General features: G+C 44.8%; 1 protein-coding gene across 5 annotated transcripts in view; it reads left to right on the forward strand.

Moving 5' to 3' along the window:
* The window catches only part of RERE (arginine-glutamic acid dipeptide repeats), a 256,830-nt gene extending 244,838 nt beyond the window's left edge, over positions 1 to 11,992 (forward strand). For 4 of the 5 annotated variants that reach the window (XM_076356292.1, XM_076356294.1, XM_076356293.1 and 1 more), the window contains 6 exons: positions 48 to 1,432; positions 1,842 to 2,064; positions 3,330 to 4,053; positions 7,304 to 7,450; positions 7,679 to 7,859; positions 8,931 to 11,992. In XM_076356292.1, the coding sequence (XP_076212407.1) occupies positions 48 to 1,432; positions 1,842 to 2,064; positions 3,330 to 4,053; positions 7,304 to 7,450; positions 7,679 to 7,859; positions 8,931 to 8,964 (2,694 nt within the window). In that variant the 3' untranslated portion in view covers positions 8,965 to 11,992. The remainder of the gene's footprint in view (positions 1 to 47; positions 1,433 to 1,841; positions 2,065 to 3,329; positions 4,054 to 7,303; positions 7,451 to 7,678; positions 7,860 to 8,930) is intronic. The other variant, XM_076356295.1, reaches the window with a different exon arrangement.
* Positions 11,993 to 25,650: the final 13,658 nt, after the last annotated feature.

The following is a 25,650-nucleotide window of genomic DNA, read 5'->3' on the forward strand; positions in this document are numbered from 1 at the left end:
TGCAGTTTTCTCACGCATGGTGGTTATTCTTCCCCCTCTCCCTGCAGGAGATCAGCAGGCCAAACTCTCCCTCAGAGGGTGAGGGCGAAGGTGAGAGCTCTGACAGCCGCAGTGTCAATGACGAAGGGAGCAGTGATCCCAAGGACATTGACCAGGATAACCGGAGCACGTCACCCAGCATCCCTAGCCCTCAAGACAATGAGAGTGACTCGGATTCATCTGCTCAACAGCAGGTGCTGCAGGCACAGCCCCAAGTGCTTCAGGCACAGAGCGGTTCTGGCCAGGCTCCTCCTCCTACACCACCTATATCAGCCCAGTTACCAGCATCGCTGCCAGCAGTGTCGAGTGCTGCTTCGGCTCCACCACAGGTCTCGCCATCAGCATCCCAGCCCCCTAGCCAGCCCCAGGCCTCTGCGCCACCACCTCCTCATTCTCACATACAGCAGGCCCCTGCTTTGCACCCACAGAGACTCCCATCACCCCACCCACCTCTGCAGCCTTTGAGCGTGTCGCAGAGCCAGCCGACCCCTGCCTCTTCACAGCCTCACTCGCAGCCTCCGCTCCACAGTCAGGCCCAGCCTACCCCTCACAGCCTGCAGGCCCAGCCCCTCCTGCCTCATCCGGTACCTTCCCAGCCATTTTCCCTCCCCACTCAGTCACCTCAGTCTCAGGTTACCCTTCAGACACAAGCACCGTCTCATTCTCACTCTGCTCTCCAGGTTCAGGTAACGCAGCCTGTCCTGCCAACTGCAACCTCACTGCAGCAGGCTCAGCCGCCACGGGAGCAGCCGTTGCCCCCTGCACCCATGGCCATGCCTCATATCAAACCTCCCCCTACTACCCCAATCCCTCAGCTCCCCACTGCTCCATCCCACAAGCACCCTCCTCATCTCTCTGGCCCTTCTCCATTCTCAATGAACTCCAACTTGCCTCCACCACCTGCTTTAAAACCTCTGAGCTCCCTCTCAACTCATCATCCTCCATCTGCACACCCTCCTCCTTTGCAGCTGATGCCTCAAAGCCAACCACTGCAGTCTTCGCAAGCCCAGCCTCCTGTACTGACACAGAGTCAGAGCCTTCCCCCACCTGCTAATCACCCCCCATCTGGACTCCATCAGGTATCCTCCCAGCCCCCCTTTTCTCAGCATCCATTCGTCCCAGGAGGCCCACCTTCCATCACCCCTCCTTCTTGCCCCTCCACTTCCACACCACCCAGTGTGCCAGGCATCCCGCTTCAGACTTCCATCTCCACATCAGCAGCTTCTAGTGGAAACGTGCCAGTGGTGACAGCCTGCACGCTACCACCTATTCAAATCAAAGAAGAAGTCCCAGATGAAGCTGAGGAACCGGAAAGCCCTCCCCCTCCACCCAGAAGTCCATCACCAGAACCTACTGTGGTGGATACACCAAGTCATGCTAGTCAATCAGCCAGGTATGGAGGTTGTCATCAGTGCTTCCTTAATGTGCTCTGTTTTTTCTGTGTAGCGGGGCACTCCCAAAAGCTGAGAAATGACCTCCTGTGGGAGCTGAGTGTATTTTACATGTGCAGCTTGTCAGCCTCTCGTTCTAGCATGAGTTTGCTCTGTTTTTCTGGAAAGGTGCTGTTTCAGCCGACATATTCAGACAGGGCATTACAGTTTGTAATTGTGAGAGGGGTTTTATACTCCGCTTGTCTGTGGAGTAATATGGTACAATTAATTTTCTCATGGCTTTCAGGGAAGCTGGTAGTGCTATTGTGTAAGTGTAGAGTGATACTTTTTTTTTTTCCTCCATACAGCTCTCAAATCCCAGGCTCTTGCATCTGTCCCAGGGCTAAGCTCTTTCTCTTTTGTTTCTTTCAGGTTCTATAAGCACCTGGACCGTGGCTACAATTCATGCTCAAGAGCAGACTTATACTTCATGCCTCTGGCAGGATCGAAACTGGCCAAGAAGAGAGAAGAAGCCATTGAAAAGGCCAAAAGAGAAGCAGAGCAGAAAGCCAGAGAAGAGAGGGAAAGAGAAAAAGAAAAAGAGAAGGAAAGAGAGAGGGAGCGGGAGCGTGAGAGAGAAGCAGAAAGAGCTGCGGTAGGTTTATTTGTAGCTAAGAGCTGTTTAAGGGAGTTGGCATGGTAGGATCTGACCTGGATGGTGACTACAGAATGTAAATCCCCAGAAGCGCCTTAATGCATGTGCAGTCAGGTATTTGTGAATATGGGAGCCTTGTGTATTAAGTGAAAGCCAACCAGCTACGAGCACCTCCTGGCCTGCCTGTGACTTTCTTCTCTTTAAAGGAAATGGAGAGTTTCTGCTCCTGGTCTGTTTCTGATGTGCGGGAAGCCAATGCAGCTGGGGATAACTAGGCCAAGTATTTACTTTTACTTGCAGTAGAAAAGCACTCTGTGCAGATACAGTGAATGCCTTTGTGTACCTTGTACTACTGTGCAGGCACAAGAGTGCTGTCCGCTGGAAAAAGGGGATCTGAAGGCTTTTGAAATTTGAAGTAAACTTAATTAACTTTTTTTATGGGGAGACCCAAACTCTAGTCTTGGTATAAAGAGCCAATACAACTAACCCATTTTTCTGTGGCCTTTCGGAAAGGAATGATTATTTCTGGGCCCGTGCAATTGGTAGGTTGGTAATACATTATTGATGCCGAAAAAGAAGGTGCTAAAGTATTCCTATTCCATGGTGCATTTCAGAGATCTGAATCATAGCTATGTGCTTCTGTAGAATTATAATGGACAGATGCTATATCCTGACTTTTAAGGGATGTGTCATGTATGGGGGACTTTGCTTTATTTTGGGGACGGGGATCCTTGAGCGATTGCATGGGTAAACTGCTTATAGCCCTCCCCAGAAGTGCTGTGCTGCCCTCGTACAGGAGGAGAGAGCAGGATGCAAAGTCCTGATGTGAAAGGAGTGGAATTTGTTGTGTTGCACATCACGGGGATGAGTTTCCTTGGGTTTAGTAAGTTCTAGGATACAAGCGAGTGTGGAGAGGAGAGGAAGAATACGCTGCAAACAAGACTGGTAGTCTGTAGTGACATGTATCAGCCAGCTGTTGCCCATAGCTGTGACATATGCCAACTAGTTCCTGCTCTATTAACTGTAAAGCAGTTAGTGTAGCTTTGAGGCTGCCACTACAAAGTAGTTACCTTCTGGCCTACAGGATGGACAGAATCCAGTTCTTCCCCAAAGCACATTGGAGCACACAACTGCAGGAGTCGCAAGGCTCAGCAGGCTGAACTTGCCTCCTCTTAGAGCTTGAGGCGCAAGAAGGGAAGTGTGTGCCTGCTGTGCTTTTAAGCCAAGTGAGTTGAACTAAAATTCTCTTCCCCCATTCTGTGCAGCAGAAGGTATCCAGCTCCTCCCACGAAGGCCGTCTTGGAGAGTCTCAGCTCAGCGGGCCAGCACACATGAGACCTTCATTTGAACCTCCACCGACAACCATTGCTGCTGTACCACCTTACATTGGTCCAGATACACCTGCTTTACGAACACTAAGTGAATATGCCCGTCCTCATGTCATGTCGCCAACAAACCGTAATCATCCCTTCTTTGTCCCCCTAAACCCCACTGATCCGCTTCTGGCCTACCATATGCCTGGCCTCTACAATGTGGATCCCACCATTCGGGAACGAGAGCTGCGAGAGCGGGAAATCCGGGAGCGAGAAATCCGGGAAAGGGAGTTGAGAGAGAGGATGAAACCTGGCTTTGAGGTGAAGCCCCCAGAGCTAGATGCACTGCACCCAGCTACCAACCCCATGGAGCATTTTGCCAGGCACGGTGCACTGACTATTCCCCCAACAGCAGGACCTCACCCATTTGCTTCCTTCCATCCGGGTTTGAACCCCCTTGAAAGAGAGAGACTTGCACTGGCAGGCCCACAGTTACGGCCTGAAATGAGCTACCCTGACAGACTGGCAGCAGAGAGAATACACGCTGAGCGGATGGCATCGCTGACAAATGACCCATTGGCACGGCTCCAGATGTTCAACGTTACGCCTCACCATCACCAACATTCACACATACACTCGCATTTACACCTACATCAGCAGGATCCCTTACATCAAGGTGAGCCCAGGGAAACGGGCTAGGCAGTTTCCTAGGGAACCTCTCTCGTGAGCTGTTAGCAGCAGTCTACCCAAACCAGGCAGACTGTGACTCTGGAATTCAAGTAGCAAAATCCCTGTTCTCTAGAATATGATGTGACTTCTGCATAAGGTTGTGGTAACTGAAATGCAAACAATTATTTTTTGGGGGGAGGGTGAACCAATAACAGTGATTAAGTAAATGATGGTAACAGTACAGCGATCTTCACTGAGACTGCACACTGTCACTGTAAAAGGTTTGCTGTTTTGTTAGGGGTTTTTTTGTTTGGGTTTTGTTTTTTTTTTTTTTAAAGTACTGGAGTCCTAGAGCACCACCTTACAGTGATGTCTGGTGTACAGGTGGAGACTTCATTGGGTGAAGGGAATTTGCTAGGAGAGATGTCATGGAACTGGTAACGCTGCTAATGCTGATGGCTGTTACATTATGAGTTATAGCTGGAAAGGAGCTGAAGCTGGTGCTTCCATACAGGAGCTGAAAAAAAAAAATTAGGAGAGAAAGACTTGATCTCTTTAGCCATTTGACATGCCAACCATCTGGCTTTAGTTGAGCTGAAATTCTCTGTCACAATTCTCATAAGAACCATCTAAATTTAGGGGTTGGTGTCTTTTTAGCTACAGTGTATTCTTATGTGTGGAAATTTTTTTCCCCAAAGTATTTAATAGTCTCAAAAATGAATTGATGCCTTGCTCATTTCTAAAGCAAGCTACACGGTTACCCCTCTAGAAGTCTAGAGTCTGGAAGATGAGGCACTAAGCAGAATTTTTCTGATTTTCTGGTGGCAGACTGGAGAGAACATAGCAAGCAAGGCACCAGGTGCAGTAGCTGCTAAGTAAGGGGGGGAGGGAAAAGTCCCAAGTACTTAAAGCGCAGCTTCTGGTGCAGCTGGCTACAAATGTAGTGTTTGTGCAAGCAAATATAGCATACTTCGCCTTGGAGCAATATGCATTAAACGTAGCTGGGGTGTCTGGTTTTTGGAGTTTGGAAGGAATTTGAGTGCTGTTGCAGAAGCCAAATTGTATAGCAAGGAAATCCGCAGGGTCTTACGAGATTGTTAAGGGGCGGGGGGTTAAAGGTAGGAGATAATAGTGCTGAATATCAGCACTCTTAAAGCTGTCAGCTGTGGACTTTGATTGAGACTGACTGCACAAATTACAAACTGGTTCAATTTGAGGCAGGTTTGCATACCCCATTGATAGCAGAATGAATTTGTCATAGATGGTGTCTATACAAGGATTCTGTTGTCAGGTAAGTCACTTACCACCTCTGTGCAGGTAAGTCTAGATACTCCCCCAGTTACTTGTTCTGGACAAAAATATAGCTAGTACATTCTCACTCTCAGTCTAGTGGGAGACTGGTGCAGACAAAGCCAAGTTATTTCAGCGTCAAGTCTCTCTTACCTGTATTTGAAAAGTAATTTGGCTTTAATCTTGGATGCCAGGTTAAAATACAGTTAGGGGCTCTTGAGCGTCTCCAAGTAGTTCTTGTTCCAGGGTAGCTCCCTAGGTGGGTAAGGCCCTAAAGTGTCTGTCTCCTTAGAGCGGGAATGAATAGAGTGTAAAATGACCACACGTTTGTGCTCTGGGCCAGATAACAGCTGAGGGAGAATTGTGTTAGCTGTGTTGTATTCCTTTCATTTGCGGTTCCTCTGCAATCTGCTAACAGCTTAACATGCTGAGATTTCAGAGGAGCTGATGAGTATACTTACTCAAGTATTTTTCAGGTTTTGCCAGTGTCTCTTTTTTTCATCATATTGGTAAAGTGACATTAGAGATGTTGTCTACAGGTGTCCCTCTCCTCACAAGGATGGTGACAATGTCATCTTTTGCAAACAAAGGGTTTTGCCAGCTTTTGGCCTATCAAGTAGTATTGGTAAAGTCAAAAGGATGCTTAAGTCCTTCTGTACTAAATGTCACTAGTGATCCTTCAATTTTATGTGTGTAAAGGGGAAATAGGAGAGCGTTTTGGGGAAAATTTTTCTAGATGCTGATCATCTTTGTTGTGAAGAGATCAGGGTTCTCTTCAGAAAGAGAGGCCAGGTGTCAGAGATTGATAGTTAAAGAAAACCATGGTTTTTCCCTGTCACAATGCTGCAATAAAGCACTCCACAGTTCTCTCTGATGGTTTTGTTTTTTCTCAGTGTAGTTACCGGAGCTGAGCATGTTCCTTCCTCAGGTTATTTGTGGGAGCAGATCTGTAATTCAAGTCACTTGCACTGATAGACAGAAATGGGATTGCTTATTTCCAAGGAATCTCCAGAAAAATCAACTGAAACAATTCAGTTTGTAGCGACATGTTTGAGGTGACTTGTAAAAGCCAAGAACAGAAGATGCCTAGGAGAGCAGAGAGTAGTAAAATTTGGCCCAGAGGTCCGTGGATTAAGAGGTGGCCTTACATATAGCAGCACTATAGAGTTGAAAATAAAGCTGATGTGGATTTGCCCAGCTGCTTATGGTTTTGGCTGGGTTTTTATCTCTTTGTGTCTTTTCTGTTTGTTGGGTTAATAGTGGCCTGTTCCCCAGGCCAGTCCATTGTGCAGGCATAGCAACAAGCGGTGGTAGGTAGAGGTGGGAACAAGTGGCTGGGAGGTAAAGACTGAAGAGCAGATTGCTTTTTTCAGAGTCCACTTAAGGTGTTTGACAAGGGGTTTGCACTCTGAACACATGGTTAAAAATGTAATTATGATAAGCAATTACCAAAAAAAATCTGTACAGGGGAGAGATCTTGCAAGGCTTAAGTAAAGGTAAGAGCAGACCTGTGCAGCAGGATTTCTTTTTTTTAAGTCTTCAGTTATTGAGCAGATTTCACAGCATCATCTCAGTTTGCCTCGTTAGGCTGAGCAGGTCTGATTAGCAAGCACTGCTGCAATGTATATGGGGGGAGTGTGGAAGGAATGTCTGAAGATGAAAGCTCAGGTGGTTTAGTTACTTGATTTCCCCCCCCCCCCCCCCCTTACCGCTTGGTGGATTTCTTTTTCTTGTAGAAACTGAAAGCCCTGGGTAGTTGCTTTACCAATTAAGACTGTTTGGTAAGCAGATGTCACCTGAAGATAGAAAAGTGGGTTTCAAATTGGATGGAGCTAAGCTCCTGGTAATTACATGCTGGTTAGGCCAAATGCTGATCCAGCTCAAGTCTAACAGGGCTTTTGATCTCCCAACAGTGAGCGATGCTTCCAAAAGGAGTTGATTGCTTGCTTTCTTTCCTTCTTTTAAAGGTTCAGCAGGACCTGTTCACCCGCTGGTGGATCCTTTAGCAGCCGGACCCCATTTGGCACGTTTTCCCTACCCACCTGGGACCATCCCCAACCCATTGCTAGGGCAGCCACCTCATGAGCATGAAATGCTCCGACATCCAGTCTTTGGTGAGAGCATTTTATGGTCCTTTACGAAGGTTGGCTCTTGATCTGAACTGTCCTCTTTTCTTCTGGGTCTTAGCATTTCTTGGGAGGGGAGTTGGTGGAGTTGAGCTGTAACTTAGGTTACAGCCAAAGGTTGGTTGGTTGGTTTAAAAAAAAAAAAAAGCTTCAAGGGACAACTCTCTGCAGACCTCATAGCAAACAAGTGTCTAAAAATGGGCAACTCTCTCTTAGGTACTCCTTATCCACGAGATCTGCCTGGTGCCATTCCACCTCCTATGTCAGCAGCCCACCAACTGCAGGCCATGCATGCCCAGTCAGCAGAGCTGCAAAGACTGGCAATGGAGCAGCAGTGGTTGCATGGGCACCCTCACATGCATGGTGGTCATCTACCGAGTCAGGAAGATTATTACAGGTGAGAGGTGCAATGAAGGCTTTTGGAGACTCGGGGGTGCTATAGCTTCCTTCATCTTTCTCCACATTCCATCTTTTTTCTTCTGAAGTACTGCCTTTCTTAACTGTGTGATGAGTTACTGTCCTGATGCAGTTATGGAAGATGGTGAAGCTGTACTAAGACCTAATTTGGGCATAGGTGATAGGGCAAATTGGAAGCTAGGTCCAAATTATTGGCACAGGATGTAGACTAGCTGAGTCTGACATTGCAGAATTACCTCTGATTGGGGTTTTTAGTGTGATACTTGCTACGATTGCTGCTTCCACATCTCTATATCTTCCTTTAGAACTGTGGAGGAGGGTGGGTAAAAGCTTTACGAATGAGGAGAGGAATTCAATAAATCTTAAGAAATGACTAAGGGCAATAGGAAGTTGAAATGTGTAAATAATACGGATCCTGCATTACCAGCTGAGAATGCCTAGACGAATCATGTGAGTTTTTCTCCCCAGAATGCTATATGGTGTTGAGAGTAGAGTGGTTCTCTTCTTGGCCTACCTTATGTGACACCACCTTACCTCCTGTTTGGCAATGACCACTGACAACGTCAGCTAAGAAGAAAAAGCCACCAGCACCTAGCAGGGGTGATTCCGCATGTCTGTGGGTAGCAAGGATATATAGGAAGCAGCATATTAAACACCTGCCTTGCACTGCTTTCCTCTGATGTTTCAGTCCTTGCTTCTGCTATCCAAAATTGCCTGCTGGCCTTGTGCCATGGGGGCAGCCAGTCTGCCTGAAGCCGACTGTCGTATCTGCAACTGCAGATGAAGCTAAAGCGTGATGAGCTGGCACTAGTGATCTTGCTCACATGTAAGGAGCGCTTCAGTAGCAAAAGGTCATCACTTCCTCCCGCGACAGACAGTGTTATCGCTGCTGTTACAATGGCTCTCATTTTTGTGCTGAAAGCTCACAAGTCCTGTTGCAACCTCTGTTCCCTTCAGGGCACCCGGGTGAGGTTAGCAGGAAGGCAGGCTATCTCTGAAGTGTCATGACACCTCCTTCATTTTGTTAAAATGAGTTTTCTTTCTCTTTCAGTCGACTGAAGAAAGAAGGCGACAAACAGTTGTAATAAATTATTTATTTGTAATGCTGGCTATGGAAACCCCAGTCCTTGGGAAGGAGTGGAACATTTTTACATACAATAAGAGCTACAAAAGGAAAAGAATATCTTATAAAGATTTCTTTATATATTTAAAACAGAAACAACCACCCAACAAGTAGAGACTTATCAGCATAGTGTTCATTTGTAGAGAAGATTTCTCAAGACTGGTGTGGGTCTCCCTGCATGACAACGTATTCAGAAGCCTATTGAAAATACAGGACTGTGTGGAATATTCAGAGAACTTCCTGCAATCTTGTTTTTTTTTTTTTCTTACTAGTTTGTTTTGAGTAGGTGCTAGAATCAGGTTCACAACACAAGTCACTGTGCGTGAAAAGACACTCAATGCATCTATAGCTATTTAAAAAAAAACAAGGATTGCAAGTAGGTGACGTAACAAGCTCTGAATCCAAGTGCTATAATAATAAAAATCTACTTTTATTTTAATACATTGTAGGAAATCTTCATAATTTTAAAGAGAGCTCAGTTCTGCAGCATGGCTTTTTAAGTCTGTAAATAACTTTTTTGGGTAGAGGGGAGAAACAAAACAAAACTAAACTCCAGAAACGTTTATCTTGATTTTCAGTAACATCACAAATTGTGAATTCCTACCTGGTATTGACAGAATACAGAGTTGATTTTTTAATAAAATATATATATATAATTATCCCTTTAATTAAAGGGAATGATGGGTATCAATAATTTCAAATGGGTAAAAGCTTGAAATTTGGTTTGATATCAACAATAAGCATTAAAGGGAGTTGCAGGGATAATGTTGCAAATGACTGTTTCTGTTCTTGGTTTTTTGGTTTGTTTGGGTTTGTTGGGGTTTTTTGTTAGTGTTACATCTCTCTGTTCTGCAGATGATTTCTGTTGAGTTGGGTGTCTCAGCAGTACAGGTGTCCCTTGGAACTAGCTTGCCCTTTTGATGCCTACTTCAAGGGTTAATTTTCAGTGTGGCCATAATACACTTCTTTCCTATTACCTTTTGAAACTTAATCTAACTACATTGGTTTTAGACTTTAGGCAAAGGTTCAAAGAAATAATCTGTTCTAAAATCTCTTTTTAAAAATGTTCCGTGGCTCAAACTAGTACAGCCCGAATTTTGTATGCATGTGCATATTTTTGGAGGACATGCTCTTTCTGGCCTCTTACGTTTGATATGTTCTTAAGAAAAGTGGATAGGCAACTCGGTGTTCTTAAAGTTGTTTTGCAAAGACCAGTCTGTATTTCTCTTTGACTGTTTTAGTTTTGTTTTTGTAAGCAACAACTTTTTAATTGCCACCAGTGTTCTGTATCTCAGGAACTTACTGCTTTGGGATTAACCATGGACAGTAACATTTACAACAGGTCCACACAGAATAACTCCTGTTGGCTAGTTCCCATGTGGATGGTAAAAGGAGAGGAATACACAGAAGGCCAGTGAGCATTATTTTGGAGACAGCTCTGCTTACTGTCTAGGCAGATTTTTTTTTTTTCCCCCCACTGTTTTGTCGTGGGTTTTCTTTGCCAGAGCAGAGGGTGATGCAACCAATGGACATCTGAATCTGCTGGCCATTTTTTCTGCTGGTGCATAACTTCCCCCCATTCTCTCTCTTAACTCACGAGCGCGCTCTCTCTGCTGTTGTAAACTGTTCAGTGTGATGGTTGTGTCATAGGACCGTACTGAGCCATGTTTGATAAACTTGTAGTTAATCATACGTTCTGATGGAAGGCATGGCATTCACAGTGCTTTATCCTCCTCGTGGGTCTCAAAACAGTGTCAGCATTAGTGCCCAAAGATTACTGTCGGACAGTTAGTAACATAAATTCACCAATTAAAAATTATGCATCGGGGTATTCTAGGTCCACTTAAGGCAGGAGTGCATAGAAGAGAGAGGAGGACTATTTCAGCTGATGTTGATCTTCCTTTTTTTCTGTCCTCCATTCCAGATTTCTCAGTGCTAAAGAACTGCAATAGCGTTTAATCAGTTCCATCTGCTATATTTGAACTCTCTGTGAAGGTATTAGGAGGAACAGCTAGTGTTTCTGAGATTTGGAAACCATGAGGTCAATCTAGAATCGAGGATGGTAAAGTCTTCTTCAGTCAATGCCTTCAGTCGCTGTCTGCAGTGATCAGGTGAAATGGTTTTCTTCTGAGTAACTTTTTTTACTTTTGCTAACAGTGGAGTAGCTAGTAAGACCGGTCTGCTCAGCAGAGAGAGTGCCTCAGTTTACTTTAAAGGTCTAATTAGGCACATTTCAGTTAAACCTCCCCTCCTTGTTTTTACCATGTGGAATTTGGGAGTTTGGGGGAGTTCAGCCACTTCAGCCATTTCTTCTGATCCTTCTCTTTTGCTGTTATTTTTAGCTATAGTTCTTCTTAAGGAAAAAAAAAAAGCTAATTGCCTCCCATGGTTCTCTCTGTATTTTTTTTTTCAGCTGAAGTTTGCAGTCTGTTCAAAAGCTATTCATTGATCCCTTTTTTTTTTCTTTCTTTCTTCAGAAAAGCATTCTGATAATTTGTGGGAGTTTTTTTGTTCACATCATTCAGCAAATAAGCACTGAAATTCTTCCATTTTAGACCAGTGATTAACTACAACTTTACATGCAGTGGTTTTTGAAGCCATCTTGGTGTTCGATGCCCTGTTAAAACAACCCAGACCTTTTGATTTTCTTTAAGAAACCTCTCTTATTTTTCCTCTGTTTTGAAAGTTTATTTTTTAATTTTGCTTTAGTGTTTTTGAAATGTCTCTCTTGTTCTATGTCGTCATGGTTGAGCTTGTTTCACTGCACCGTTAAAGCAGAGTGTACATTCTGACTGCTACATTTATATATATCTTGAAGCTTAATGTATATATGAGTAGTTTGCCATGGGATAACACAGTGTAAACAGAGTAGAAACCCAGAAATCGTGACTTCTGTGTTCTCTCCATTTGAGTATTTTGTAATTTTTTTGAAATATTTGTGGACATAAATAAAACCAAGCTACACTACAGCAGCCAGGTTTTGCCTGCAAGCGAAATGTGTCTGTTGATTGTTGTTAGTGGGAAAAGAGTTATTTTCATCTGGGATAATATGGGATGCCGGCCTGGCCATCTTGTCTGTTTCAAAGCTGTCTTGTCTTTCTTGGCTTTATTTTTTCTTTCTTTGAGGTCATTTTGTTTTTAATATACAGTACACAAAATGCCAACATCATGTCCAGTTCCAGAGTATATTCTGCCTCCCTGAGGCACATTTATGCTCTAGGGCCATACTGCATAACTTTGGCATGTTTTTCCGTAAGTTAAGCAGTCAGATTGATAAGAATGAATGTGTAAGGATGTTTTGGCTGTCATGACTTCAGGGGCTTTCTGTGTACAATGGTAATACATTGTAGCCACTGATCTGTCTGAGCACAAACGAGTCGTTAAAATGAAGTGTGTGGATAAGCTCTCATTGCGTCAGCCAAAGAAGAGTAGAAAGACGAGAACTTCTAAACCAGGGAGGACAATTCCCCTCGTTTCAACAGAGTAGGAAAGACTGCATGCCATCATCTTCTTTTAAATTTGCCTGTGAACCAAAGGTGTTCAGAAGACATGCAAGGGAAAATGAGGCCTGATGACTCATGAAGTGTAAGCTTGGAATTAGATTTAGTACACTATATATACCCCAGTAGCCGAGTTTTTCATGCATCTTATTTTCTAAGAGATGCTACTTTGTGCCAGTAGAGTCGTCTTGCACATAACTGATACAGAGCTGGCAAGAGATGCATTCCAAAGGGATAATTGCAGAGAGAAGGATGCACAGTAAGTCATTGTCTATTCATTGCCTGCTGAAAAGCTAAAATTTGCTTTCAAATTGCGTAAAGTTACATGTTTGTGTACATTCGTAATGGCTCCCCTGTCTTCTATCTATCAGGGATTATAATGTATTTGTGTGAGCTAGCTGTTTGGGTGTTCCATATTTGCAGTTCGTGATAATCGGCATCTCTAAAACTTAGGAAAATGTTGTGATGCCACGGAGAGAAGAGGCGAGTATCTTTACAGAATAAATGTTTGGTCAAAAGGGAGACGGGAAGGCTGCATTCTTGATCTGGTTTTGATCTGTGATTTTTTCAGAAATAGTGAGGTATTTTGACTCCAGTTCAAGCTAATTAGTGCTCTGAGTATATTGAGAAAAGAGTGCCCTGTTGTTTGAGTGTGCTTGAAACAGACGGAGAAGTATTCATGACAAATTGCATGGGAGTTTGGAGCTGCATATTTGAAGAGGCTGCTCTATTTATACCCTGTGGCATTTTATAAGGGGAAGGTCAGTTCTTGTCTACTGGAAATAGCTTCTGAAAGTGCTTTTTCTGAGGCTGGCTTGAACATGTGCTATGGTATTTATTTTGACATTTCTTCGGGTTTTTTAATTCCTTGTACTTAACATAGAAATTGAATGGGCTTAGGGTGCCCTCCCTTTCTTGTTACAGGTTCTAAGTTTCCAGACGTTAAATGATGAACCCTACAGGGACAAGGCCGAAGAGGATTTTTATTACTGCATAAATTGAACAATATAGTTCCTATTGCAATATTAGTCTTGTGTTAATGATGCCTTCCCATTGCAAGGGCAAAAGCTGGAAAGCCATCTGTCGCACAGCTTTGTTATGTGCACGTTAGCAGACTTCATTCTAATGTCATGTCAGCTGTAAAAAGTAACATAGGCAGTAGGATTTCAATCCTTCCTAGGCCATGGGTAGCTTTTTACAACCTACATTCATTTAGGTACAAGGAGAAAAGGGGAAGCCTGGTGTTTTGCTCAGGAATTTGATTTTCTGTTCTTTGAACATGAAAAAAGGTAGCTCTAACATAGCTGCTTGTGAAATTTCTGTTCTCTGCAGAGGCTCCCGTGCATTGGGTTTGGTCCCTGAAGATCTTAAAGCACCTCTCCTTCAGGTGGTGGTAACGAGAGGCCGTGGGGCTGGGCTGTGGGAGGGGTCAGTGTGTGGGGCTGAGGGGGCCCAGCTGGGCGGGAGGGCGGGCCCTGCTCGTTAGGGCGCTGTGGTGCAGGGAGCACCTGGCCCGGAAGGTTCCGGCAGCTGCTGCGAGTGAGTCCCTCAGGCCAGGCGGCATGGCGGCCTGCAGGTAAGAGCCTGTCCCCTGCTGTGACAGGAAAAAGGGTGACAGAAAGGTGGTGGGAGGGAGTCTCGGGGCACAGCCTCTTTTCTGAGAGCAGCCATGCCTGTTTGCCTGTGGAGGGAAGCCCAGACCTTGGGGTACGCTGTCACCCGGCCCTTCCTGGCAGTGTTCCTCTATCCCAGAGGGAGCCAGCTTCCCCTCTGCCCCTCCTGGTAGTGTCCCTTGGTCTCCAAAGGAGCTGGGTCCCTCTGTGCTCCCTCTGGCAAGTATCCTTTGGTCCCTGAGGCAGCCAAGACCCTTGCAACCCAGGGGCTTGTTCTGTTTGCTCAGTTCTGTCCATGTTGCTGTGACAGGTGCTCTTCCATATGTCCCAGTCAGCGGCTCCTGTGTTGACAGCCCCAGATGTTTTTCCTCTCTTGCTCTCGTATGTAACAGGTAAGCTTGAGAAAACCTTGTTGGTGTTTGTGTTGGGTCTTTTTCCAGGGTAGTTTCTTACCCTAAGTGTATCGGAAAGACTCGATCTGATGTTGGAGGGAAGAGACTTTTGGGTGCCCTGCGTGTACAAGTCATCCTTTGCAAACTACTGTTCTGCTCGTTTCCTTCTTTTACTTTAATGCAAGGTAATTAAGCCTGATTTTTCTCATGGTGTTGACTTTGCAAAAAACAAACTGGAGCAAAAGATAAAAACAACATAATGCAAACTACAAATCTCAAGTGGACGATTTAGCTAGGCTACTTTTTGTTCTTTACAAATGCTCATCTCTGTAGAAGTAGTAACTTGGCCTCTGCAAAATCAGCTACTTATATATATAAAGAATGTACTTCCCTGCCCTGTTCCTAATCCCCATCCTCTTTCCCACTTTCTCCTAAAGAAAAAACAAGTGAGGGAATCTGGCAAAAAACATTTATCTGCATAAACTCTCAGACATTTTGCAAAACTGTATTTTAAGAATGGTCACCCGTGGCACCTGACAGGTGTACTGGTGAATATTGATGCAGTGCAGGTTTCTGACACAGCATAAACACGTCTTCCTTGGGTCTCACAAATGAGAGAAATGAGTCTTCCCAATAAATATTGTTCAAATCCACTTTCTGGTTGGATGAGTAGTGGGAAAGGTTAGGCTAATCTTGCATTGCTCTGCAGAAGGGGGAAAAGGCACTATAAAAAACAGCACTTAGTTAGTGGAGGACACTTGGCAAGTAGAAGTCTCAGCCAGGACAGGATTTGATAATTCCATTGCTTGCACATCTCTCAGGTTTTGGAAGTCAGAGTATGTAAATTTTAGGGCACTAAATCAAGCCCAGCTTCAATGTAAGCATGAATAACTTTACTGATTGTTAATATTAATGAAGTAGCTTTCCCTTACACCAAGGCACACTTAGGGTAACTCAGAAGTACAGTTGTCAAAGTGAAAGACCCAGAAAAGATTCAAGCAATCAGTCTTGTTACCCATTCTTTTACTCTGGATGACTTTGTTGGATTCAGTTTCTGAATCTTGTTACAATTCCATTTCATTATTTGTTAGCTCTTTAAATATTTGTCCAATGTCCTTACCTGTGGCAATGTCACCAGAAAGAAGCATGCTCTGCAAAGTTGTTGCTTAGCTTATGAACATTCCTGTTTTTCACTATAGCTGCAAGGCTGAGTTTCCTGCGCCAGGGAACGTGTGTATAGGAGAGAAATTACAGAATAAACTGATGCACTGGCCTTGGAAAATAGCTGTGCGTGATGTCAATGGAGTTGTATTTCACTTTGCCTGGGGTCTTGGTTTTGCTGGAACAGACTATTAGTAAAACCTGTAAGATGGTAGTTTCTCTGGCATTGCAGCTTGTTTGAATGAACCCTAATTACAAAGTCAAGGCAATTACAAAGAATCTAGTATTCTTGGCCTGGTAACGTAGTTGAATGTATGCTTTCAAAATACTCAACCACAACTTCGTGGGGAGTCTTCCTCCCTCTAAGTTGGATTGTTTTATTTTCATCTGTCACCGTTTTATCTTTCTTTTGGCTTCTCTAGTCCGTTCCTTCACAGCTTAATGCTTTTTCTATAGTGGCAAATAAAATGGATATCAATAGCAGTATTTTAAGAAGCACAAGAGGATGCTCAGTAGCAAAGGAGTAAAGGAACACACTACTCAGTTTCCCTAAGAAGCTCCAGTAAGCTCCTCAGCACTTCAAAATACCAAGGGTTTTGTTTGTCACCAAGAGAGTGTCTGTGACAATTTATTGGAAGTAGGGGGAGAGGATTAACAGAGGGAATTACTTAACAAAGTGTCCATTTTGAAATACATGAATTCTCTGGGTGCTCTTATTTTTTTCTGTGAAAGGGTCCACTCAGCCCTAAATCTTCTAGTGGACAAAATTGCACGATGTCTAGTGTATCTGCCAGCAAGGTCTCTTGATGTTGCAAATGTTCCTCTAGCCACTGTTTGAGGGGTGGAAACATTAAGGTAAATGAGGATCATAGTTTGGACTTATTAGCACTGTATAGATACACGGCCACTAAAGGTATGCACTGGGAGATAGGGAAACGCTCCCCTTCCAGCTGATGTGTCAGGAAGGATGACGAGCTTGAGGAGCATGTCAGAAGGAAGTCTGGAGAGTGTCAAGTGTTTCAACAGTTTCTGGAGCTATACCTTTGGGAATTTTGAAGAGTTTATCTTCAATACATATGCATATCCCTATAATACACTGCCCTTGTGCCAGTGCATTTTTCACTTGGCTCCTGGTTACTTCTCGAGAAAAACAAGTATGATTCTGATTTTGCAGAATGAGCAGATGCATGTTTGCAACTGCTGCCACAGTTTGAAAAGTGTACAAGTGTCTTGTGATGCAGAACTGAAATAGTTTGTAAAATGCTATGGTTGACATAGTGAGACACTTCACAGTGGCTCTGCTTGTAATAAACCAGCATTTAATTAAAAATTCCATCATGTGCACGTTCTGTGATGACGTACAGGGACCCTCCAGGTGAAGGCGGGCTGTCAAAAGAGCAGCAGGGAAGTCTTCTGCAGCTGCCTCAGCATATGGGGAGGCTTTGTCTGCGTTTGTGTCGGGTGTAACTTGTTCTGAGTTGACCTCAGACTTGGAATCTGTGCAGAGACTTCAGTCCCTAGGGTGGCACTGAGCAGTAAGTACTAATTCATTCAGATGACAATACTTAAATAATCCCCTGACTATATCCTGTCTCGGAATCTATGGCACATCTTTTCTTTACTTGGAAACTATTCATGAGGTTTTTTTTGTTTCTTGCCCCCTTTTGATCTGCTTTTTTGGCTCAACAGGAGAATGTGCTGGACCTAGAGGGTTTGTCATCTGTCTGTCCTTCATCCATCAAGCTGCTGCATTAGAGCCTGGTCTGTGCTGAGTTTTCCTGTAGGTGGTATCGATTAGGGAGGTGGAAATACTTAACTTTTCTTCCCCAGCTGACTGATTGCAAGATATTTATTCCTTTACAATAGATAAGACAGTAAAACATAATTTTATTGGTTATACTTGCATCTGTTGCTTTTACTCTTGTAACTATTGTGTAGTGCTGAAACAGGACAAATTTCTAGCACAGACAAGCCTTTCAATGACAGCAGCAAAAAATGCACGTCAGTTATTGTTCACTGACATTTCTGTGGTGGCTGGGGACACGGATGCCAAGGGCAGTGAAAATCCTTGTCAGATCTGTGCTCACTGGGGAAAAACAACATTAAAATAGGTACCTTTGCAAAGCACTTCCACTCTATCAGTACTGAAGCAATGTACCATGCATTTCATTTGTCAGGTGTCTTGAAGACTTAGAGTGTAATGAACTGAGTAAAGGCTGGAGGTAAAGCCTACATGGTGTAAATTTGTGGTGGTACTACAGTGTTTCACAGCAGCATTGAATGTGGTCCATTGTCAGTGTGTAAGGGAACTGTTCATAGCCTGGTGATAGAAACCTCTGTAACTGTTCAGTATACACAAAGCAGGGCATTTTAACAGAGTTCATGCTGGAAAAATCAGTTTCCAGACATAAGCTCTGTTTCTCCCTGACGTGATGATACTACTCTCCTTCCACCTGTTGACATTGCTTTGCTACAGATTATGTGATTCCAGACCACAATATGCTTGCAGTGGGATATAGAAATATTTTTTTTTCCCCTTTTCCTCCTGTGTTATTTAAGGCAAAGCTCCTTGACTTTTACTAATTTCTTCTGGAGACAATACCTGGGGCCAGAAACTGTTGGGAGGTGCCCTGACAGAAACACCTTCATCTAAATGTAAATGTTGCTTCCCTGCCTCAGGCTGCCTTTAAGAGGCTTTTTCTGTGGGAAGCAGCTACAAAGTAATGGTGCCAATCAATTTATTCAATAAAAGGTCTTTTATATGCTTATTTGAAATGTATTGTTCTGGGGTGATAGGACCACATTTGTTTTTTAAGCAGGTGCCTCAGATGGAATGAGAAATAGGGAGCATAAAGGAGAGGGAAAAGAAATTGTGTAAGGCTTGTTGCACTTGGGGGGGTACAACTTGGGCTCTTGAGTGCAAAGGGTGGAAAGAACTGAGGTGCCTCGATAGTGGGACACAAGACAAGGTGTGCTGGGTAGAAGTGGGACAGAACTCCCCTAGTGCCCCTGGGACAGTCTATTCTGACTTGGGTTGGGGGTTGAGTAAAGGAGTTCAATACAGAGTCCCTGACAAAGACAGAGGGAAGGATTTTCTGAGTCACTTCAGTGAAGTAACATCTGCTTGTAGATGACCATCTTGGGCAAAGGCAGCTTGAAATTCTCGTTATCATACCCCCTCCTGGGAAAACACATAAAGAGGTGCTACATCAAAGTGCAAAACATAATTCTTTCTTTATATATTTCATATTCCGCATCAAAGTATGACTTTTGGTATGTGTGTCTCCTGCCAGCACCACCTATGAGCAGTGCCTTGTATGCGTGGTGTTTCATTTTCTTTTGACTTGGTCTTCACTTTGAGGTAACCTCACTGTACTGTTCCTGACAGCGAGAGGCTAATAGGCATAGGCAGGTGTTGATGGCAATTTAACTTACTTTGCCAATGGAGCTCAGTTGCTGTAATCCTCCCTGCAACTCCAGGCTTTTATTTCTCTCAAACAGCATTTTGGCATTCATGACAAATTACTTACTGGCCCATTGCAAGATACATCTGTCCCACAGGAGCTGGGCTGATGGTTTTGCCGATCTGTCTGGGTGCTGTTTGGTTCTGCCACAGATCCCAGTGCTGGTGTGCTGTGCCTTGGTTTCCCTGTGTAAAAAAAACAGAGGTAAAGATACTGACTTGCTCTAAATTCTGGTTTTGCTCTTTCAAAAAAGCTTTGAACAGATGGATTTCTACTATTTGTATTTGTGCAATATAGATGGAAGAGAACTTAGTAAAGGGTTTTGAGACCCTTGAATCCTAATGGCTACAGAATTGATAGTTGCAGACACACGATTTCAGATGTGATTTGAACTTAGGTTGCTGGGGTTACTTACACCTTCTATTCTGCTAAGGTCCTGTAGTTACGTGGTGTGGATCTGGCCCCTAAAGCTCTGGAGCTGGTGCTTTGGAGAAGGCAGTAAGATAATGCTTCAATCTCCATTGCTCTTCTCCAGTGCTCCTGACCAATTATAGGTTGGCGCATAAGCATCTGTTCTGAAGTGGTCCATTGTGAGCTGCTGGTTACACCATCATAAAGCAGGAGAAATGCTGTTGAGTTCAGCTGGATTTATTTGGAGTAATTGAGAGCAATGCTTACACTCTTCTACCTAAATGCGTTATCTCTGTGAGACGAAATGCTTCTTTGCACAGCGTGTACCACGTTGCATAGTCATGTGTTTGCTCTGAGGTACTGGAACACTACAGATGATGAGCTGAGCCTTTGCTGCAACATTTGGAAAGTGAAGATCTGGGCTTGCACTTCTTACGTTATTACTTGTTATGTGATTACTTGTATTACTTGTTATGCCTTTGCAATGGATAAGGTGTCTCTCTTAAGAAGACGGCTGGTTTTTTCTTACTGGCTGAGGAATACTAACTTTCAGGCATCTCAGCTCTGTCCCCTCAGAGTCTCTAGGTATGTGGCTGCTGCTTTTTTTGTCAACAGTCTAACATACTGCCGTGCAGTGTTTCTGCAAACTGCAATGCCCTGTGTATTTTTGCATGTGCCAGACTGAGTTCTGAGTCATGTAGAGCAGAGACTCTCAGATGATGGGGGACTGGACTGTTTCTGGCTGGGCCCCCAGGGCTCTTGTCTGACTGACTTTTATTTACGAGATTGCAAATAAGAAAACATGAACAGTTGGCTGATGTCCCTGGCACGCATTCCTGTGCCCAGCTGGACTGCAGGGACTTGGCAAAGCTGACTTTACAATGCCTTCTGGCTATTGGAGTGCTGGCCCTGGGGCAGGGAAACTCCCTCTTCCACCTTGGGGGGGGGGTGGGGGGGTGGAAAGGACAGTGGCAGGAGAGGAGACAACATCTGAAGGAAGACCAAGGGATGTGAGGGGAGTAGTCTTGCACTGAACAGTGGTCCCGTCTTCAGCCCTCAATGCGATTTGATAGTTTCCTGCAGCAGGTGATTTTTGTCTGTGATTCACCCAGGTCGTTCCCTGTCCAGATAAGCGTGAGACACTCCCTCCCGCTTTCCAGGAGCTACCTCCTCTGGACACCGAATGGGTTCCCCAGTGACTCGGGCCAGGCTGCAGGTTGTTGCCAGAGCCCCGGCTGTCCCTCTGCCAAGTGTGCCCTGGGAGGCCCTGGGTGCCATTGTAGCGTTTGCCACCGGATGGCAGCAGATGCTAGGGAAAAAAGAAATTCAACCCTCAGCCTTGAGCATCTGTTTCCAGGAAAACTTGAGGAACTCACAGTAATTACTGTATCGAAGTCGTGGTCAAAAAGCAAGACTTCAAGTCTGTGGCTTTCCTTGGGTTTCATTTGTTTTGCAAAAACAAGTTTCTGTTGCCAAAATTTCCCAGCTGCTTCCTCTTCTTTTACCCTCATGGCTGTGCACTCTGCACCTTTTAACTTTATCTGGCCCTGCAGAGTGGTCGCAATTCTCTTTTGCTTTGCTTGTTCCACATTAGGGGCTGGGAGACACAGACCCTTTAAGTGACTTGCTCTGTGTGTGTGCGCACATTTATATCCTGGGGGAATGCAGTCTAGGAATTCTTGTCTGGACTCTTGACCAGCTGTGTGGCCCTGTGTGAGTTGCACCACCTCCTGGTGCCTTAGTTTCCCTCTCTGCAAGTAATGCTTTTGATGCCCTTGTATGGAAACAGGGATATAAACACAAGGCAGCTGCCCTGAGAATATTTGTTTCTTTTAGATGGCCTCAATTCCAGGCTCGCTCTTGAACTTGAAAAATACACAAGCCATGCAATAATATTTAATATAACAACCCCAGCTAACAATAGCCCTCTTCTTCCACACCATTCAGCAGCTGGGTGACGGCACAAGGGGTTTTCTTCTAGACTTTTTGGCTTTCTTGGGTTGACTGTCACAGCCTCTTGAGAGCTAGCATTTGTCTGGAGGGCATGCTAGAGTGCCTGTCAGTTACTGCTGAAGATAGATGTCATTTATCAAGCAGATGTACTGCAGTGATCAATGGCTACTGTCAAACAGTATTGGTCTAGTAAGGACTGGTCTCTGTTGTATTGGTAGAGGATGCCCTACATAAAATGCTTCTGACCTTATTGATTAGTCCTCTCTTTTCTGCACGTGGCACATGTGTATCGAGAGGGGACCTATCTCAAGATGCCTTACAGGGAGTTTGGCTTTCTGAAAGTTTCCCTTGTAGTAATCCTGTCACAGAGTGGGTGCCCAGCTTCTGGTGTCAGAGCACTAAGGGACTTGTGGAGTATGTCCAAAACTGGTGTGCATGGACTGTGCTTGGGCACAGCTTCAACCTGTAAGCACCTGCAAATGTGGAGCCAGGACCCCTTATTACCCAGCCTGCATTTGTGGCAGCCCAAACCCTGCCTTTATGCACTGCCCAGTCCCTGACAGTCTGCAGGACTAAGAAGTGGTAAAGGAGGTCAGAGCTCCAAGTTTGTTTGATCTGTTTGGTAGGCAGGACATTTGTTTGCTGATCTGGCTGCTCCAGTCAATGGAACTAGCGTTTTCAGTTGAGGTCAACATCCAACTCTATTAAAGTCTCTGAGGATCTGGGTAGCAAATGAAGTAAGTGAAAGCATAGGCCATTGGGCCGCAACGCATGGAGGCAGAAAGGCAGGCAGTGAAAGAATGTGGCCGGCAGGAGTGTTACATGGGATGCAGAGGGTTCCTTGGGGCAGGCAGGAAGAGGACTGCTTTTCTTCTACATGGCAAATACTTTGTCTCTGAAAAATCAATTTTAAAAGATAGAGAATGATAGTAGGGGCCCGCTTGGACAGTTCCTGCCATCTCCCCCCGCTACTTTCCTGCCCCCAAGCCCTCCAAACCTTACAGTGTTGCAGAACTCCCGTAAAAGTGGTTTCCCCCTCAAGGGTAGAAGTTGGGATAAGATTGTTTAATAGAATAAAATGTTTCTGTTCTGAGACAGGTGTGGAGTCTTTCTGCAGCTCTGGACCTGCTCTAATGTGAGCCATGCTGCTCCCAAGCATGTCATGGTCAAGAATACTTGAGGATGTGACTTGGTCACAAACGCCATGCAACTCTATGCTGAGACGTTTCATTCCAAATCACAAACTGGGGTCTTCGCTGCCTCCTCTCTGTGCACAGCAGTGAGGTCAGGTTTTGGTGTCAGCTCAGTCAGCCTGTCAGTAGTAGCCGAATTTCCTGGCTGCAGATGATACCTGTGTGTCTGTACATGAAATATGCAATAATACTTTGTGTAACTTTTTTTGTTTGTAAAGGTTGTTAAGAGAGTGTGGCTAGCTGACAATATCCAAGAATTATTTAAAGTAAATTAATTAAGGTAGTAATTAGCTATGTTATGCAATATCTCTACTGGTGTTAGGCAAGCTCTTTGAGGGTAGGAGTGGTGCCTTGCCTGTATTAAGAATACCAGCAGCACTTTGTCAATGCTGCAGAAAACAAATTGTGAGGGAACAGCTCAGAGCAACTAAGTATGTTGCTTGAAGTCCCTGAGGGAGGCAGAAGGAACTGCCAGCAGGTGCCTGGCTCCTGCCTCCTTCAGTGGTCTGTGTCTATATATAAATGTGTAGCGCGTGTGTGTATGTATATATATATATGCTGAATTTCTGTGTGTGTATAGCACTGCTTGTGCATGCAAATCTGCCAGCAAAATGTCCATAGGGGCTAGTCTGGATGTTGATTCCAAGCATTGAAATGCCTTTTCTCTTTGTCCCAGTTTCTTTTTCTTCTGCCTCTTAGCTTATTAGGACAGAGGTCTCTGCTATCAGGTTGTCTGATCTTGGGTTTTCCGAGGAAAGCAGGCTCTGTCTCCCAGGTGTGGGAGTGCTATTGCAACCTTCTTGGCACCTTTTCTGAAGACCAGGGCACTGACCCTTTGCAAATAATGTCATAAAGGGGAGAGGAAATTCTTTGAGCTGGATCCCTTTTTAATTTCTTCTAACCCATCTGTCTAGAGGTTGTTCACTGCGGCGTGTCTCCAGTCCTAGCTCATTGTATGGAAGTGTTTCATGACCTTTCCCCGTGCATCTATTTTGCTGGAGAGCTCCAGGATTTGAAAGAACTTGGCTACTGCAACATGCTCTCCCAAGTGCTGTTTACTGATGACAGGCCCTGTGAAGGCCAAGGAAAGCTCCAGCTTGTTTTTTTCATTACAGCCATTGCTGGAGCTGTTGCTGGAGCTCCTGTGGGATGAAGGGCATGGGGAAATCGCATCACACACTTTGCTTTTAAAGGAAGAAATAACCTGTTCTGCCCCAGGGAAATACCCAGGCAGGGAAAAACATGTTGCAAGTTCAAGGACAAGGCTAAATGTTCTCCAGCTGGGCTGCAGTCAAAGAAGCCAAGCCTAATAGAGCCTCTAGGCTTGTTCGAAATGCTAGGTTCCTATTTTATAGCTGCAAAGGCCAATTTTACAACCTGGTCAGCAACTAGTACATATTCTTGCATAGTGCATGAGTGTAGGGGAGTTTGGGTGTCGTAGATACTTACAGATGTAAAGTAATATGGCTATCAAGTGCCAGAAGTGTCTCTTAAGTCTTAGTTGCTCAGTCAGAAGTGTTTAGCTTTGTTCTTTCAATGAGGTTTTGTTCCAAGACAGCAATGAGGAGTATGCCTTGTCACTCCTGTGAGAGTGAAGAGGAACAAATGGCCTGGGGACAGGAGTTTGCAGTAGGGTCCTGGATCAGTCAGCAGCTCTGGCTGCTTCTATATTTCTTTGATTCAAAATCAAGGAGGTAGTCTCTGCCCCATTTTTAAGTCTGCTTATACTAAAAATGGCTCCTCTGGATCAGTTTGGGATATTTTGTAGCAGTTTGGAAGGGGTGGAAGTCTATACCTCTTCTGCTTCAACCTGTAAGTGGTTTGTGGCCAGAGGTCACTGGTAGCCCTGCAGGTACCTCTGGCAATATTCACCAGCATGGGGGAGGGAGAGGAGAAGATGGAGAAATGGATGTGGAGAAGCAGAGATGATGTCACTCATATCCCTTGTTTCTGTCACTGGCCCAGACAATTCCTAGCATGCATGTGTTTTGCACCTGCTCTTTTTTCTAGACTGCTCAAACTTGTGACCTATTCTGACTGAATTGCTCGAGCACAGGACAACAGGACTTCAGCAGAGGGCATAAAGATGTATGTGCTGGGACATGGGAAGAAATATGATGTGCCTGCTTTTCAAACCTTTAGTTGCAGCAGGGCAGAACCATCCATGTACAAGGTCTTTCTGCAAAGATGTCCTCAGACCTGGGGCAAGGAGCAGGAAGTCTAGTGTCAAGAGCTGGTGTGTATGTTGGTGTAGTCTGTCATGACTGAATCCCAGCCAGGTGGAGGTCAATCAAGAGTAGCCAAAAGCAAACCACCTGATTATTCCACAAATGAACTTGGAATGAACCAGCATGTTGCTAAGAAAGAGCCTTCTTTGGCTTTCATGTTGTCCTCACAGTCAGGTGTTAACCCTCTCCCCACCAGCCCTGCCAAGTATGTGGGACAGTTTAAGCTATGCCCTTTGATATTTAGCATCTCCTATGCTAGGGGCCTATGTTTGTAAAGTGAGAAAGAGCAAGACCCTTGGCCTTCTGCCCAGCCATGTGCATGGCATCCAGCTGGTGGCTTTTCAGCTTTTAATGCAATCTTTGGTGAGGAGATAAATGACAGCACCCCATTCTGCCATGCACCAAGGAGCACATCTCCCTCATCCCCCTTGCAGGAATGCTAGAGCTTGTAGGTTCCTCCTCCTAACTTGCCGTTACTGTTTTGGTGGCAAAAGGTGATTTGGCTGGAGCCGGACTCACAAATCACTCATTTGTTTCCTGTGAAGAACTGCTCTGTGGGGTCTACTTGAGAGTCCACCCTGCAGCCCACCTGCTCAGCTCCTTGTCTTTTGCAGCATTGCTGGTGGGGAACAACTCATTCATGTCACTCTGAATGCTTGTGGAGGAATGAAAAGATTTATGACCTTGTCCCCTACTCCCCATCCACCTCTGTTTTCCTTCCCTGCCCCCCCGC

Source organism: Aptenodytes patagonicus, chromosome 19, assembly GCF_965638725.1.
Source record: "Aptenodytes patagonicus chromosome 19, bAptPat1.pri.cur, whole genome shotgun sequence".
NCBI lineage: Eukaryota > Metazoa > Chordata > Aves > Sphenisciformes > Spheniscidae > Aptenodytes > Aptenodytes patagonicus.